Source organism: Oryctolagus cuniculus, chromosome 19, assembly GCF_051225735.1.
Source record: "Oryctolagus cuniculus isolate XC-2025 breed Fujian yellow rabbit chromosome 19, ASM5122573v1, whole genome shotgun sequence".
NCBI classification, from domain to species: domain Eukaryota; kingdom Metazoa; phylum Chordata; class Mammalia; order Lagomorpha; family Leporidae; genus Oryctolagus; species Oryctolagus cuniculus.
Genome location: NC_142885.1, coordinates 52,010,942 through 52,027,823, shown reverse-complemented (window position 1 = coordinate 52,027,823; position 16,882 = coordinate 52,010,942). Strand labels below are relative to the sequence as shown.

The 16,882-nt window shown below is 48.4% G+C and overlaps 1 protein-coding gene across 11 annotated transcripts in view; it reads right to left on the bottom strand.

The window, feature by feature from the left end:
• The window catches only part of LOC100357058 (rho GTPase-activating protein 17), a 93,087-nt gene that overhangs the window by 24,177 nt on the left and 52,028 nt on the right, over positions 1–16,882 (bottom strand). For all 11 annotated transcript variants that reach the window (XR_011384647.2, XR_516932.5, XR_011384648.2 and 8 more), the window contains exons 7-12: positions 13,606–13,717; positions 8,659–8,727; positions 8,421–8,502; positions 3,395–3,522; positions 1,480–1,591; positions 1,137–1,218 (exon numbers count right to left, since the gene is read on the bottom strand). Coding sequence is in view for 6 of the 11 variants with exons in the window: in XM_008257896.5 (XP_008256118.1) it covers positions 1,137–1,218; positions 1,480–1,591; positions 3,395–3,522; positions 8,421–8,502; positions 8,659–8,727; positions 13,606–13,717 (585 nt within the window). In the remaining 5 variants the exon portion in view is untranslated. The remainder of the gene's footprint in view (positions 1–1,136; positions 1,219–1,479; positions 1,592–3,394; positions 3,523–8,420; positions 8,503–8,658; positions 8,728–13,605; positions 13,718–16,882) is intronic.

Genomic DNA, 16,882 nt, shown 5'->3' with positions numbered 1-16,882 from the left:
TCACTACACCAGACACCTTCTCTTCCAAGTTAGTTTTCTCACAGGGAAGAGTTCAGAGCAGAGAGGAGCTAAGGTTACGCGTGAAGGAGGCTACTCATGGAAAGAAATCCCATGGTTCTTCTCTTCCTGACGCAGACTGCTGGGTTCCATTTAATTCAGTCTCATAAACATCAGTAAAGACAGCAGGCTGGGCCCCAGACTGGGTTCCCAGGGATACAATGATGACCAAGAGCTTGTCTTTGACCTTAAAAACTTTACCACCTACCAGGGACAAAGAAACTCAATTCCACAGTTACAGAGAAAAGCTTGAAGGCAAACACCTGGGATGGACACAGGCCCCACCACAGTCACCGGTGAGAATAGACCACGGGTGGCTCACTACAGCCTGTCATATGGGGAGGGATGGGAGCGGAGGTTAGATAAGTTCCTCTTCCCTTAGGGGTGAGGCGTTAGGCACCTCAGGGAGGAAATGAGTCAGAACTACAAGGAAAAGGCAACAAGGAGGCTGGCTGGAGAGAAGCCTCAACCACTTTTTAAACAAGAATGCCCTGTTTAAAGCCAACTCCTTCTAGAGAGACCACAGCTGCGGATGGAGGCAAAGGGCTCTGACCTCCAGCCCTGCCAAGTACTTGCCACAAGCCTGGCCCTGTTCCTTGCCAAGCCTCAGCTTCCTTATCTGTCAAATGAGCACAAGAACGCCTGCCATTTATTGTATTAAGTAAGGGTTACAAGAGCTACTGAGGATGAAGATGAGCGCAGTATTTAGCACATAATCAGTGCTCAGTAAACATCAACTATTATTACTGATGATGTCCCCACCACGCAAGCTGCTCTGCAGGCACACTGTCCCCAGTCAGGAGGATACTTGTCATCAGTTACAGGCTCTGTCCAGTCCACTGATGGGGGCACCACTCTGTCTTCAACCAGATTGATCATGAATTCAAATCAGTGCATAAATAGTGACTTTTCAACATTACTGGAAATCAATATTTTCACTCACTCTAAATACAAATAAGGACAGGGGCACATAATATTCAACAAGTATGCTACTTCGATGCTATTTTATGATCCCAAAAACCAAAATGTCTTAGATATAGGGTACAATATGACCTCATTTCCTTTCACTGTGAACTTACCTTGCAACTTGCGTCCATTCTTCATACAGATTAAAAGTCATCAAAGGTTCCGGCAATTCGCGCAAATAGGACTTCAAAGCACCTGAAATCATTGACACTCTCTTTGACCATTTTGCAAATTCATTGATCTCAAGTACAATCGTTCAAGGTACACTGAAGAAGTCATGATTTGACAGCAGCCACTAGAGAATGAAACACTCAGAAAACTGCAAAAATATACCGAGAGCAACAGAAAATAAAATTAGCCTGTAGGCCATCTTCTGACATACCACTTCTCCAGGTGGATCTGGATTTGGGGGGACTTTGGGGGCGACTCAATTTGCAGGTACTCCTTGGAGCTCACCTGCTACAGCATGGGGGTCCGAATAGAATTCGTCCAGGTGAGAAGTAGAACAGTCTAAAGCAGCTTTCAGTTTCTTTAACTTGGAGGCCCCAGCCCCAATTCGGAAAAGGCCCTAAAGACAAGAAAAGGCCATCAGCAGCAAGCCCAAGTTGGCAGGGACCCCCAGCCTCACCCTGACCTCAGCACACCTCCGTATCTGTGACAGCAATGTCACATGGCCGGCAGGAGGGATGAAGCGCACCGAGCACACACCCACAGTGACAGGCTGAGAGCAGTCCGTGTTTCCGGAAAGTTATTTAAACATTTTTTTATTTGATAGGGAGACAGAAAGTCCTCCCATAGGTTAGTTCACTCTCCAAATGCTTGCAACGGCCAGGACTGGGCCAGGCCACAGCGAGGAGCTGGGAATTCAATGCAGGTCTCCCATGTGGATGGCAAGAACCCCTCTACTCGAGTCACCGCCACTGCCTTTCAGGCTTACATTAGCACGGAGCTGGAGTCAGAAGCTGGAGGCAAGCATCACACCTGGGCACTCTGATAAGGGACACAGGTGTTTTAACAACTAAGCCAAATGCCTGCCCTGGAAGTCCACTTTTAATCAATGTTACCTCTCATGTGCCTATTGGAAATCTAATTATTGCTTTCTTTTTACTTCTGGAAGGTTTATGTTTTCCTAAGATTGACCACCACAGAGTTTTCTTTAGGATTTTTTTTTTTTTTTTAACTGAGACAGGCATACGGCCTAGTGGTTAGGACACCACTTCGGATACCTGCATCCCGTACTGCAGTACCTGGGTTCAAGTCCTGAATCTGCTCCCAATTCCAGCTTCCTGCTAGTGTGCACCCAGGGGAGGCAGCAGGTGATGGCTCACGTAGCTGGGGCCTTGCCACCCAGGTGCGAGACAGTGATTGAGTTCCAGGCTCCTAGCTTCAGTCTGGCTCAGCTCTAACTGTGGTGCGCATTTAGGGAGTGAACCAGTGGACAGAAGATGTCTCTTTCCCTCTGCCTTTCAAATAAACAGAAAACTTTAAAAAGTAAAATATACTCATATTTTGATTCCAGCAAGAACCCCCTGCCTGCTGACTTCCTACCTATACAAGAAAAGTAATGACAATGTCCCTGATCGGTTCCTTGGCATTTGTTTTCGGTAAAAATCCTCCCATAAAACCAAGTCTGTAGATGCTCCCTTCTTGCTCAGCAGTACACAAGCGTAAGATGCCTGCTTCTGAGGCTAAAGCTCCCGGCATCGCTGGTCCACGGGTGCGTGATGAAATCTACTGCCGCAAGCCACAAGCAGTTCCAAAGGAAACAACCAGAACAAAAGCGAGTCAGTGTGCACCTCTGCCAGTAGGAAAGGCAAATGCTGCTCTGAGAAACCCCTGATTCCTTTATAGACAGACAGATGCAACATCGGGTCTCCATTTAAAATGCAGGGCACAGGGGCCAGCACTGTGGCGTAGCAGGTGAAGCTGCCACCTGCAGTGCCGGCATCCCATATGGGCACTGGTTCGAGTCCCGGCTGCTCCACTTCCGATCCAGCTCTCTGCTGTGGCCTGGGAAAGGAGAAGAAGCTGGCCCAAGTCCTTGGGTCCCTGCACCCACGTGGGAGACCTGGAAGAGGCTCCTGGCCCCTGGCTTCAGATTGGCTCAGTTCCAGCCATTGTGGCCAATTCGGGAGTGAACCAGCAATGGAAGACCTCTCTCTCTTTCTTTCTCTGCCTCTCCTTCTTTCTCTGTGTAATTCTGACTTTCAAATAAATAAATAAATCTTTAAAAAAAAATGCAGGGCATGCTGACCAAATACACAAGGCTCTGGTCTACAACACACAAGGCGAGGCCAGGGAGTGGGGCGTGGCGATCGGGCGGAGGAGAGGCAGGGAGGCTGGGTTCGTAGGGCCCCGAGGCGCCGCTCACCTCCTCCTTCATGCCCGTCTCCAGGAGCAGCATGACGCAGGCTTCGATGGGCAGCGCGATCTCGCGCCCGCTGCGCTTCAGGTGTTCCTCCAGGGGAGTCCCGAAGGCGGGCTTTTCTGCCCACTTATCTAGAGCGGCAAAGCGTTCAGTCAGACACCCGACAACATCCGGCCTCACCAAGCAATTTTCTCCCCCAGCTACCACAGGGGACTTTTCCAGCAGACCGGCAGCTGAGGTTTGGGAAAAGGGGAACACCTGCTCTATTCGCTTTCATGTACCATTTACTGGAGCACAAAGTATGTGCTAGGCTGGGGCAGTTACCGGTGGAATGCAAGCCCTGAGCATGACTATGCAGTACCCAACAGGAGCTGTCCAGTAGGGGCTTCCACAGTGCGCCTGCACAGGCGTCACATGACGCTGACATGTACCAGGTGGGCTGCTTTGTGTTAAAATGAGGATACACCTGAGCACACCGTGTTCCTTGAAATTTATCTTAGCCATGCAGAGCAGCACCGACCTTCTAGCTGGAGGACATGAAATAGGCTCCTTCATTGTGAAAATGGAAACCGTCCCCTAAAATCTCAGACACAAGCCAAGCATCTGTCCTCCGGGGCTGGAGCTGGCCCAGGTCACCGGGTGCTGGATGCCACATCTCCACGACATGCAGCACATCAGAATGCTGCATCCCTACACAGGTCCAAAACTCGCTGAGTGGGAGAAAAAAAAAAAAAAAACAACGCAGCAGCTACAGCCCCAGGGCACATTGCAGCAGTTACAGCCCCACGGCACATTACGCTGAAAGCTGGGCTGACAGCAAGAGCACTATTCTCATAGCATTTTCCTGTCTTAGGTCCTGCTTTATGCCACAAAAGATCTGAGGCGGCTTAGCAGAAATATATACAAGAAAGCGGGAAAACAAAAGAAACGTCTAGAAAATGGACCTAGGAGCTGAGCGCAGGTGGCGTTGCTGGGTGTGGCCTGCTTGCAGGAGCTGAGATGCAGAGAAGCACAGGAGGGAAAACTAGCAGGTGACAGATACTCGGGGAGATGCCCTTCACCCTGCCCAACACCAGGGGGCGCACGTCTTCTCAGCACCTTTAACACCTGCCTGTCCTTTTGCCGCTGTGCTATTTGAAGGGAGGACTGAAGGAGGCGCTAGTGAGCCTAGGGCACCCTCTTCACACTCTCCCATCTCCATGGGGCACACGGCCTATAATGGAATCTGCACAGAGGGGAAGGAAGAAGAACGAAATGCCACAGGCCCCAGAGCTGCGGCAACGTTAGTAATGGATGGGAAAATCAAGAGGGGGAAGGGAGGCAGTGGGCTGAAAGGAGGAGCAGCCACCAGCCGCACACAGAGCAGTTGGGGCCCTCCAGTCTCTGGCCTGGCCCCAGCCCTGGTCCAGGGGAATTTCTAATGGAAAAAATAAAGAATTCATTTTTTTTTTCTGGGCCTTTCCAGAAGACAGAACTCTGACAGTTCTCTTGGAGGTCAGATCTTACCTGGAATACTCTGTCCCTCTGATTAAAAGCAGTGATTCTCAAAACCAAGGCTGATAAGGCTACACCACTCTTACTCTAGGGGATATAGCAATCATCAGGGGGAATTCTCACCTGCCACCTGCCACTGCCTCCACCACCTGCTGCACCTCTGCTAGAACCTTCTAGTTAACACTGAAGTGTGTGCCTACCCCTCACCTTGGTGTAATGTTGGCGGAGGGTGCCTGTAAGAATCACTGACCTAGAGACAGGGCCTAAGGCAAACCCCGCCTCCAGCACTGGCCCCTCTAATAACAGACCTACAAGTGCCAGGCGAGGCGGTAGGCCCACAACAAAGTCCATGGAGACGCCCTGCCCTCAGGATGACAGCAATCAAATTGTGAAGAAAATACAAGACATACAGGTGAACACAGAACAGCGATGAACAAGACGAGACATATCTGCTAAGTCACGGAGGTCAATGGTATAGACAGGGTCGCAAACAGGGGCCAGGTAAGCAACACAGCTCAGAAGTCAGCATGGGGCGTGCACGGCTGTCACTGTGACAGCTGCTCCCCAGCACCGCACACCAGACCTGAACTTTCAAAAGGAGTCAGATACCTGGATTAACACATTTTAAATGATGGCAACTACTGTTTTTTTTGTTTGTTTGTTTTGTTTTAAATAATTTGCTTAACAAGATAGGCCTTCTGGTGTAAGCCACAAAGGCTACAGCAACTCAGGCGACAAAGCTGGCTTCAGCTGCGAGAGAAGCCTTCTCAAAGGCAGTGATCTCAGAGGAGGTTCCCATCAGGAACAGGAGAAAAGAGGTCAAGAAACAGCCCAGCACATCTTGTGGAGGGCAGCAGCTGGGGAAAGACCAGGCGTCATGGGGCTGGGCATGCACATTTTATCCCACAGCTCGCACACAGGTGAAGACAGCGCGGCACAGGGGACAGTGGGAGTCCAGTGACAGGCGATGAGGGAGGAAGGCTCCAAGGTTTCAAAGCTGGATGGTGTGGAGAGCTGGTGCTGGGGAGCCAAGGAGGGAGCGAGGGGCAGTTTGAGTTGGGGAGGGGCCAGGTGCTTCCTCAGAGTCCTGGTGCTTAAGGTGAGCGCCTGTCATCATCAGGCTGACGCTCAAGAGGCTGCAGGCACAGGATGCAGGTGCGAGGCGAGGATGTCAACGCGAAGGAAGAGCAAGAAGACAGGAGCAAGGACAAGACCTCAGAAAAGGCTGGCCTCCAGGCCAGGGGCTGACAGGGAGACATCAGAGTCCCCACACAAAATGAGGACCATCGAATGAGAGGAGGAGACATTAACAAGGAAGCGCTGGCCCAGGCCTTGCCAAACACCGGGCCCCGACAGGATGCTGCTGGTCCTGTGGGATTTATAAAGTGTTGTGTTTGCTTTGAGACAGCAGAGTGACTGGGGGAACCAAGCAGTCTACAAAGGGTTAAGGAGTGGGAGGGGTTAAGAAGATGGAGCCGGCCAGAGAAGCAAAGGTGAGTGAGTCCCCAGGGGCACAGGGGCCGTAGGGTCAAGTCCCACGTTTTCCCTATAGCAAGGGCACCCAGAATCTTTCTGAAAACCAGGAGGACAAAAGAGGAGGTGGAACTGAGAATCTTGGGGAAGGGGGGGGACCTTAGAAAGAGACATGGGCCACACTTCCTCCACTGCTGCCTCCCCACATTCCAGCTTTTCCTGTTCCATCCTAAATCTTCCCTGCCCACCATGACTTTCTAACATATTTCTTTCTCTAGGAAAAACAGGGGGAAATAGGATGGGGATTTTTTCACAAAGAAGGACAGCTTAAGAAATCCCATCTTGGCGCTGGCTTTGTGGCACAGTGGGTTAATCCACCACCTGTGATGCCGGCATCCTGTATAAGAGCTCTGATTCGAGTCCCACTGCTCTGCTTCCAATCCAGATCCCTGCTGATGCATCTGGGAAAACAGTGCAGGATGTCTCAAAGTGCTTGAGCCCCTGCCACCAACATGGGAGACGTGGACGGAGCTGCTGGCTTCAGCCTGGCCTAGGTCTGACAGGTGTGGATATTTGGGTAGTGAACCAACAGATAAGAAGACCTTTCTGTCCCTCCCCTTCTCTCTGCACTCTTTCAAACAAATAAATGTTTGAGAAAGAGAGAGAGAGAGGGAAGGAGGGACAGAGGGAAGGAGAGAAAGAGAGAGAGGGAGGGAGAGAAAGAGGGAGGGAGGGAGGGAGGGAGGGAAAGAGAGAGAGGGAGGGAGGGAGAAATCCAATCTTCTCTTTTTTGTGCTTGTTAGGCAATTCTTCCAAGTCAGACTTTGAGCCCATAAAAGGATGATGTCTGCTATTTTGTCCCATGCAGGGCCCAGCCTTCAACAGGTGTCTCATAAACTCATGCTCTTGGTGTCAGTTCTTTGGAAGGCTGGACGCTGGCCAGAAGTTTCATTCCTTTGCACTGTGACTCAACACCATCATCCATGAACTGAGAAACTGGATCATTTAAGAAACAAGGACAACTTGTCCAGTGATGACTGGCTGAGGAGATCAGACAGTGCACATGAGACTGCTGAAGACCTGGCTATGGGATCAGGCAAGAGAGAGGAGTTTCTAATTCCCTACTTCAACAATGTTCAGGCACAAAGCCAGATGCTGTTAGGATCTCCTAACATTTGGGACAGAAGGAGCAGCATTCCTGAGGACGCCACGTATGTGCATATGCACACCCACCCACCTGCCCACTGGCTTTCCCAGTCACACAGTCGTCACACTCCACACTTGGCCTGACCCCTCTCAGCCCAAGGTCCAGATTCCACAGGGGGAACCTAAGCTCCAATGTCAGGTCTACACCACAAGTCAAGTAGCAATAGCACTAAAGATAACAGAGCAAGTTCTGCTTTAACAATTTTGCTTATCTCTGCTGGTAAGTGATGATAAACCAGAGACAGGTAGAATCAAAAGCTTTAGGGAGAAAGAAAAAAAAATGCTTTGCACATCCACTTAAAACTAGGCATCAGTGGGAAGTCCAGTCCACTCACAACTCATGGATAAAATCTGCAACACAGTTGACAAAGATTAGTGCTGATAAGGACAAGAGCTCTAGGTGAAGACAAACAAGCGTTCATGATTTTACAAGGCAGTCCCACTTATTAGGTGACATTTCTCTTTGGGGAAGTCCACAGTATTTTCCCTAGAACTGATGCTTTTGAAATCACAGGACCAGAATTGAGCACTATGGAACAAATAAGTGATCTGCCCAAGGATAATTAGGTGCTACAAATTTCAGTCCCTGGAAGACAGAAAAAAAGACACTCCCCAAAGGGGCCTTCAGCTGAAGGTTTCAGAAGAACTGCAAACGTTCCATTAGTATGTTAATTTGGGTTGGGAAGAAATTAGAGAATGCGGCAAGAAAGACCAAATTATGCTGGGACATAGAGCCCTCCCAGGCAGAGAGACTTTATCCAAAGGAAATGCATGCAAAGGAGTCAGGGGAAGAAGAAGAGAGGCAGAAGGCGCGGAGGCGAGGAGGAGGCATCGGCCAGCACGCGGGTTACATTACCTTGATGGGCTCGCATTTCGGGAAGGGCCTTTTCTAAGACTGCTAATGCTTTTCTATGGTAATCTGCTTGGGCTTCTAATAACTGAGAACAGACCCACATTCAAAAACAAAAGTAACGTTAGCATCGGATGGACACACACACAACGCTGAGCAAAACTAAAAATGAATTTTTTTTGCAAAAAAGCTAAAATGACTCAATTTTACAGTGTGCTAGCATTTACCAAGGGAAGGTGCTTACCGTAACAAAGAACTTGCCGTACTCCCCCTCTCTGGCCATGAAGCTGTACATGTCTGCTGCAAGCTGATCCTGGGGTAAGTGAAGAGCAGATATGTCACAGGAGAAGCAGCAAGAGAAAAAGGCATTAACTATAATCTCTGTTATAACCTCTGTGAGCTCTGAGATCAGAAAGTAATGGAGGGGCCGGCGCTATGGCGCAGTGGGTCAAGCCGCTGCCTGTAGTGCCAGCATCCCATGTGGGCGCCAGTTCAAAGTCCTGTTTGCTCCACTTTTGATCCAGTTCTCTGATGTGACCTGGGAAAGCAGTGGAAGATGACCCAAATCTTTGGACCCCTGCACCCACATGGGAGACCCAGGAGAAGCTCCTGGCTCCTGGCTTTGGATTGGGCACAGCTCCGGCCGTTGCAGCCATATGGGGAGTAAACCAGCAGATGGAAGACCTCTCTCCCTCTCTCTCTCTCTCTGCCTCTCTGTAACTCTGCCTTTCAAATAAATAAATCTCTAAAAAAAAAAAAAAAGGTAATAGAAACAGCCACAGATTAAACATCTACCAACTGATGGGTGCAGTCATATATTAGAATAACAAAGAACCAGAACTTATTAGGGATTAACATGGAAATATCTCCAGGATACATTGTTAATATACCAAGAAGCAAAGTATAGAACAGTACTCATGATATATGACCTTTGGGGCGATAAAAAAAAAAGGAGAAGCAGGGGCTGATGCTTGGCCTGGTAGCTAAAGTCGCCAGCTGGGATACCCATGTCCCATACTGGAGTGCCTGGGTTCCTTACCCACCCCGAGCTACTGACTCCAGCTTCCTGCTAATGTAAACCGTGGCGATAGCTCAGGTAATTAGGGTTCTGCCTCCCACACTGCAGATCTGGACTGGCGTCTAAGCTTCTGGCTTTAGATCTGGCCCAGCTCTGACCATTGCAGGCATCTAGGAAGTGAACCAGTGTGTGTGTGTGTGTGTGTGTGTTTCTACCTCTCAAGCAAATTTTTTTTTTTTTTTTTTTTTTGACAGGCAGAGTGGACAGAGAGAAAGGTCTTCCTTTGCCGTTGGTTCACCCTCCAATGGCCGCCGTGGCCGGCGCGCTGCGGCCGGCGCACCACGCTGATCCGATGGCAGGAGCCAGGAGCCAGGTGATTTTCCTGGTCTCCCATGGGGTGCAGGGCCCAAGCACCTGGGTCATCCTCCACTGCACTCCCTGGCCACAGCAGAGGGCTGGCCTGGAAGAGGGGCAACCGGGACAGAATCCGGCGCCCCGACTGGGACTAGAACCCGGTGTGCTGGCGCCGCTAGGTGGAGGATTAGCCTAGTGAGCCGCGGCGCCGGCCTCAAGTAAATATTTTTTTTAAAAAGGAGAGGAAAAATATTGCATTTTTTGTTATACATATGCAAAAATATGTCTGGAAGAAAAACAAAATATTAGTGACAGTAGTTACTGTTGTGAGAAATGGAAATTAGGAGAACAAAAGTGGAAGACTTCACTATATACTGTTCTCTTTTTTTGCAATAACATTTTCGTAAGTTTCATTCATTTATTCATTCAAGAGGCAGAGACAGAGCAACAGAGACAGACATATCCGATGTGAAGGCTTCCATCTGCTGGGTCATCCCCCAAATCCCTGCAATGGGCCCAGACCAGGGCCAGGAACTCAATTCACATCTTCCATGTGGGTATCAGAGACCCAAGTACTGGAGCCATCATCACCGCCTGCATTAGCATGAAGCTGGGGTCAGGAGCTGCTGCTGGTACTGAAATCAGGCACTCCATCTATTTTATATTTCTTAATATTTTAACTAATATAAATTAATTGCTTATAATAAAAAATTAAGTAACTTTTTGAAAAGTAACACAACAGGCAATTGGACATGTATTTTCAATCTTTGTACAAATATATGAATTCCTATATATATTAGAAAATCTTTATCTATATATATATTATACACACACACACAAAGGAAGACATATGTCTGCATCTTTTTACAGATAGATGGATATATCTCTAATACTCACTTTGCCATTCAATGAAAGGTAAAAAAAAAAAAAAACTTTTTAAAATTGATTTTATTCATTTGAAAGGCAGAATGACAAAGAGAAGGAAAGACAGAGAGAGATCTCCCATCCACACGTTTATTCCCCAAATGGCTGCCGTAGCTGAGGCTGGCCAGGCCAAAGCCAGGAGCCTGAAATTCCATCCAGGTCTCCCCTGTGGGTGGCTGGTGCTCAAGTAGTTGGGGCGATTTTCTGCTTTCCCAGGTGCAATAGCAGGGAGCTGGATGGGAAGTGGAGCAGCTGGGACTCCAACTAGCACTTGGATATAGCACTTCAGGCAGAGGCTTAACCTGCTGTGCCACAATGCTGGCCCCACATTTTTTAAAATGCTTAAAACAACAACAGGAACTCACAGTGATCATGAGACTTCACAAACATAGGGCTGCTTTTCTCAGAGGTTGAAATCTGAATTTACCATACTTGTGGTTTGGGAAGCCCTAAACTGAGAAAGTTGACTTTGAAATGAAACTGGATTAGTATTACTCTCTGGGTAGACTTATTCTCAATCCCCAGGAATCCCAGAGATAATGCCCTTCTTAAAATGAGTTCACAACACAAAATTACAAAACACATGAGGAATCAATCCACCATGTATAACCTCCCACCACTCTCAAGGGAAACTTCTCCCATATGTGCAGGGGCCCAAGCACTTGGGCCAACTTCCGTTGCTTTCCCATGCGCATTAGCAGGGAGCTGGATTGGAAGTGGAGCAGCTGGGACTCGAACTGGTACCCACATATGATGCCAGCATTGCAGGTGGCAGCTTAACCTGCTATGCCACAGTGCTGGCCCCAAATAAATCTTTCTTAAAAACTGCAATATAATACTTCTTATACTACCTAGTAGAATAGAGAGACCAATTTTTGGACAATGATGAATAGTAATAGCAGGAAAAGTCTACATCAATGATCCCAAGGCTCAACAAGACCTGTTTCTTTACCACGTCAAATAACACTGGAGTGACATCTATTTCACAGGTCACTTAACCATCTAACTAATCTGGAACTTAACTTACAGTTTTATTTCTCCAAAATTACAAACCAATTGTTCCAGCCACATTTATAGAATAATCTTTCCCTTCCCAGTGAATAAGAAAACGAATTTACAGCATAGTAAATCTTGTACATTCACGTTAGAAAACTGATAATATTCTACTGATCTATTTTTGTGGCTATGGTGCATTGTTTTTATTTCTTTATCTGTTTGCTAGGTTTTTTTTTATCTCCTTTTAAAAATTTTTTAAATTTATTTTCATTTATTTAAAAGGCAGAGAGGGGCCCGCACAGTGGCATAGCGGGTAAGGCCGCTGCCTGCAGTGCCGGCATCCCATATGAGCGCCGGTGCGAGTCCCGGCTGCTCCACTTCCCATCCAGCTCTCTACTATAGCCTGGGAAAGCAGTAGAAGATGGCCCAAGTCCTTGGGCCCCTGCACCTGTGTGGGAGACTCAGAAGAAGTTCCAGGGCTTTGGATTGGTGCAGCTCCGGCCGTTGCCGCCCTTTGGGGAGTGAACCAGCAGATGGAAGACCTCTCTCTCTCTCTCTGCCTCTCCTTTTCTCTCTGTGTAACTCTGACTTTCAAAAGAAATAAATAAATCTAAAAATAAAATAAAAGGCAGAGAGACACACAGAGAGAGACAGAGATGGAGATATTCCATCAGCTGGTTCACTTCCCAATGTCTACAACAGACAGGGCTGAGCCAGTCCAATGCCAAGAGCTGGGAGCTCAATCCACGTCTCCTACATGGATGGCAGGGAACCAGGCAGTTGACCCATCATCACCTGTTGCCTCGCAGGATGTGCACTGGCGGAAGACAGACTTGCAAGTGGAGCTAGGACTCGAATCGGGCACTCTGATGTGGGATGTGGGCACTGCAGGCAACATTTTAACCACTGTACCAAAACCTGCCCCTTTCTCCTTTTTTTAAGCTAGTTTTTATTTTAAATAAGTGTAAACATTTTTGTCTAGCTTTTAAAAGTACCCTACCTGAATTTTTTAAAATAAAGTTTTATTCTCATTATAATGTAGTTGGGAAAAATAAAGAAAAGAAAAACGATTTTTTTTAATACTATTAAGAGGATTCTGTTGGGGGGCCGGTGCTGTGGCGCAGTGGGTTAATGCCCTGCCCTGAAATGCTGGCATCCCATACGGGCGCTGGTTCAAGACCCGGCTGCTCCACTTCCAATCCAGTTCTCTGCAATGGCCTGGGAGAGCAGTAAAAGATGGTCCAAGTCCTTGGGCTCCTGCACTCATGTGGGAGACCTGGAGGAAGCTCCTAGCTCCTGGCTTCGGATCAGCACAGCTCCGGCTGTTGCAGCCAACTGGGGAGTGAACCATCGGATAGAAGACCTCTTTCTCACTCTCTGCCTCTCCTTCTCTCTCTATGTAATTCTGACTTTCAAATAAAATAAATAAATCTTTTTTAAAAAAAGAGTATTCTGTTGGAATTACGTAAAATGTTAACCAATTTCCAGGACTGGCACTGTGGCGCAGGGGGTTAACGCTCTGGGCACTGGTTCTAGTCCCGGCTGCTCCTCTTCTGATCCAGCTCTCTGGTATGGGCTGGGAAAACAGTAGAAGATGGCCCAAGTCCTTGGGCCCCTGCACTCATGTGGGAGACCCAGAAGAAGCTCCTGGCTCCTGTTTCGGAATGGTGCAGCTCCGGCCGTGGCGGCCAATTAGGGAGTGAACCATCAGATGGAAGACCTCCCTCCCTCCCTCTCTCTCTTCTCTCTCTCTCTCTCCTCTCTCTGTGTAACTCTGACTTTCGAATAAATAAATAAATCTTTTAAAAAAATGTTAACCAATTTCCAATACTTGACTTTATGCTATTTGTAAAAACAAAAGACTGATGCAAGTGCACGTTCATGAGGGAGTTCTCGTACCTTGCACTGCTCTACTTTATTTCCAGCTTCATCCATTTCTTCCTTGAGTGTATCTATTTTTGACGGAAGCCCCTGAAAGTTGGTTCCTGAAGATTTGTGAGCTTGGTTCCACCTGTAAAACAAAAGGGGGGATCGAGAGCTGAGAACTTGCTGTATGTGCACAGCACGGTAGAGCCAGGCCTAAGGACAGAGATCCTCCCCTAAACGTGTTCTCCCTGGGATGGGTAGCAGTACACTGAACAGCAGCCTCTCTCAGCGTCCGAGGATGGAAGCAGGCAAGAAGAGAATTAGCTGCCCCTGGCAGGCCTCTCGTAACGCTGTGGGTACCTGTCTGCTGTGAGCATCACAGACCACATCTTGTCTCACACAAATCCAGCGCTGCAAAGCAAACCACGTAACCCCTTCCCTGTGCGCCCAGTCATGGAATCCTGCCATGAAGCACCCCTCAGCTCTCTCCTGCTCTGATCTGGAATGCTCCCTGTGGACCCCACGGCCAGCTTGTGCTATGGAGGACTCCTCATGACAGCTCTGTCACCTGTGATTCCTTTCACCAGGGAAAAGCCAGAACTTCAACCATGGAACTAGAACGCACTTTTTTAAAATAGAATCATGGCTGGCGCCGTAGCTCACTAGGCTAATCCTCTGCCTGCAGCACCGGCACACCGGGTTCTAGTCCCGGTCGGGGTGCCAGATTCTGTCCTAGTTGCCCCTCTTCCAGGCCAGCTCTCTGCTGTGGCCAGGGAGTGCAGTGGAGGATGGCCCAAGTACTTGGGCCCTGCACCCCATGGGAGACCAGGAGAAGCACATGGCTCCTGCCTTTGGATCAGCGCGGTGCGCCAGCTGCGGCGGCCATTAGAGGGTGAACCAATGGCAAAAGGAAGACCTTTCTCTCTGTCTCTCTCTCTCACTGTCCACTCTGTCAAAAAACAAAACAAAACAAAAAAAAAAAACAACAGAATCATACTGGGGCCGGTGTTGTGGCACAGTGGTGTAATGCATACACTGTAATGCTGGCATCCTATATGGGTGCCAGTTCAAGTCCTAGGTGCTCCACTTCTGATCCAGCTCCCTGCTAATGCGCCTGGGAAAGCAGCGGAAGATTTTCCCTCCTTCTCTCTCCCTCCCTCCCCCTTCCTTCTCTGCCTCTCTCCCTCCTTCCCTCTCTCCTTCTCTCTCTGTAAATCTGCCTTTCAAATAACTAAGTAAATCTTAAAAAAAAAAAAAAAAAAAAAAAAGTACCACTGGGACAGGAGGGCAGTGCTGTGCTGTAGCAGGTAAAGCCACCACCTTCTATGCTGCCATCCATATGGGCAACAGTTCAAGTTCCAGTTTCTCCATTTCTGATCTAGCTCCCTACTAATGTGTTTGGGAAAGCAGTAGAAGATGGCCCGAGTCCTTGGGCCCCTGCAACCACGTGGGAGACCCGGATGGGTCTCCTGGCTTCGGCCTGGCCCAGCCCCAGTCATTGTAGATATTTGAGGAGTGAAACAATGGATGGAAGATCTCTCTCTCTTTCTCTCTCTCTATAACTCTGCCTTTCAAATAAATGAATAAATATTTAAAGGGGGTGGGATTATATTGCAGGAATAGGAGGGGGGCAGGTTAGAATAAAGTGTTTTTATTTTCAAATGTGCACTGACCTCTTTGAATATGGGTATGTCTGGAGTCATGGAAAGTCCTAACATCATGTCTGTGTGTCTATCTGGAAGGCAGAGTGACAGCCAGAGAGGAAGAAACAGAGGGTACGCGTGCACGCGAGAGTATGCCTCCATCCCCTGTTCACTCCCCAAATGACAACAGCCAGGTTTGGGCCAGGAGGAAGCCAGGAGCCAGGAACTCCATCCAAGTGCCCCACATGGGTGGGAGGGACCCAAGCATTTGGGCCACCAGCTGTTGCCTTCCTAGGAACATTAGCAGAAAGCTGGGTTTAAGTGGAACAGCCAGGACTTGAGCAGGCACCCAGATATGGGATGCCAAATGTTCCAAGCAGTGGCTTAACTCACTGTGCCACAGTGCTAGCTTCCTAACACTTCAGATAGAAACAGAGATCGTAAACAACGGCAGCATGAGGGCTCCTGCTGGCAATTTAGCATGTTTCCCAGGTGGCTATGTTCCCTTGCAGAGCTATGTTCCACTCACTCACCTCCTCGACAGAAAGGCCGCAGGAGTCTGCAGGTGCACCACGAGCAATGCCACACAGGCAGAGCCCAGACTGCAGCGTCCCACGTGCCCGACTAAACTAGCTGTGTGACCTAATTAATGACTCAACCTCTGCACCTCAGCTGCTTCATCTGTAAAAGTAAAACAACAAACACTGGATGCCTTGTGAAACTGGCATAAGAAGTCAAGGATACACACAAATATCTATGTATGTATGCATCTGGGCAGAAAATACCTGGTATATTAAGGGTCCCTACCTAAGGTCAGGTATCATCATTTTCCTCCACAGAAAAGCACAGGAATAAGTAAAAGTAAAGATGAAATATTCACGGGGCTGGCATAGTGGGTATAGCCATTCCCTGTGATGCTGGCACCCCATATGGACACTGGTTTGTACCTTGGATGCTCCATTTCCAACCCAGCTCCCTGCTAATGGCCTGGAAAAAGTAGCAGAAGATGGTCCAAGTGCTTGGGCCCCTGCACCCACATGGGAGACCCAGACAGAGCTCCTGGCTCCTGGCTCTGGCCTGGCCCAGTGCTGGCCATTGCCATCATCTAGGGAATGAACCAGCAGATGGAAGACCTCTTTCTCACTGTCTCCCCCCGGCCCTGTAACTTTGAATTTCAAAATAAATAAATCAATCTTTTTTAAAAAAAAACTAAGTATTCAAGTATTTCAGGTTCTCTGATACCCATTTTGATTAAGTGAACAAGACCACGAGTACAAGATCAATAAGCAGTGCTGAGACCTTCTATGGGAGGCGTGGACTCCAGATACGCAGTTCCTGGCAGATAACATCTGTAACGCTGTTCAACCAACTCCAGTGACGGAGCACTCACACAGCCTTGTTGAATTAACCTTTAAGACATTCTTCTTTATCCTGAGCAAAAATGCACTTCTGGGTGGCCTACAGTCCCTAATCTGGTTCTGTCACACAGGATTTTTTTTTTTTTTTTTTTTGGACATATTTATTTTTATCTATTTGAAAAGCAGAGCAACAGAGAGAGACAGAGGGAGCTATTTCCCATCTACTGGCTCACCCCCCAAATGCCTGCATCATCTGGGGCTGGGCCAGGCTGAAGCCAGGAGCCCAGAACTCCATCTGGATCTCCCATG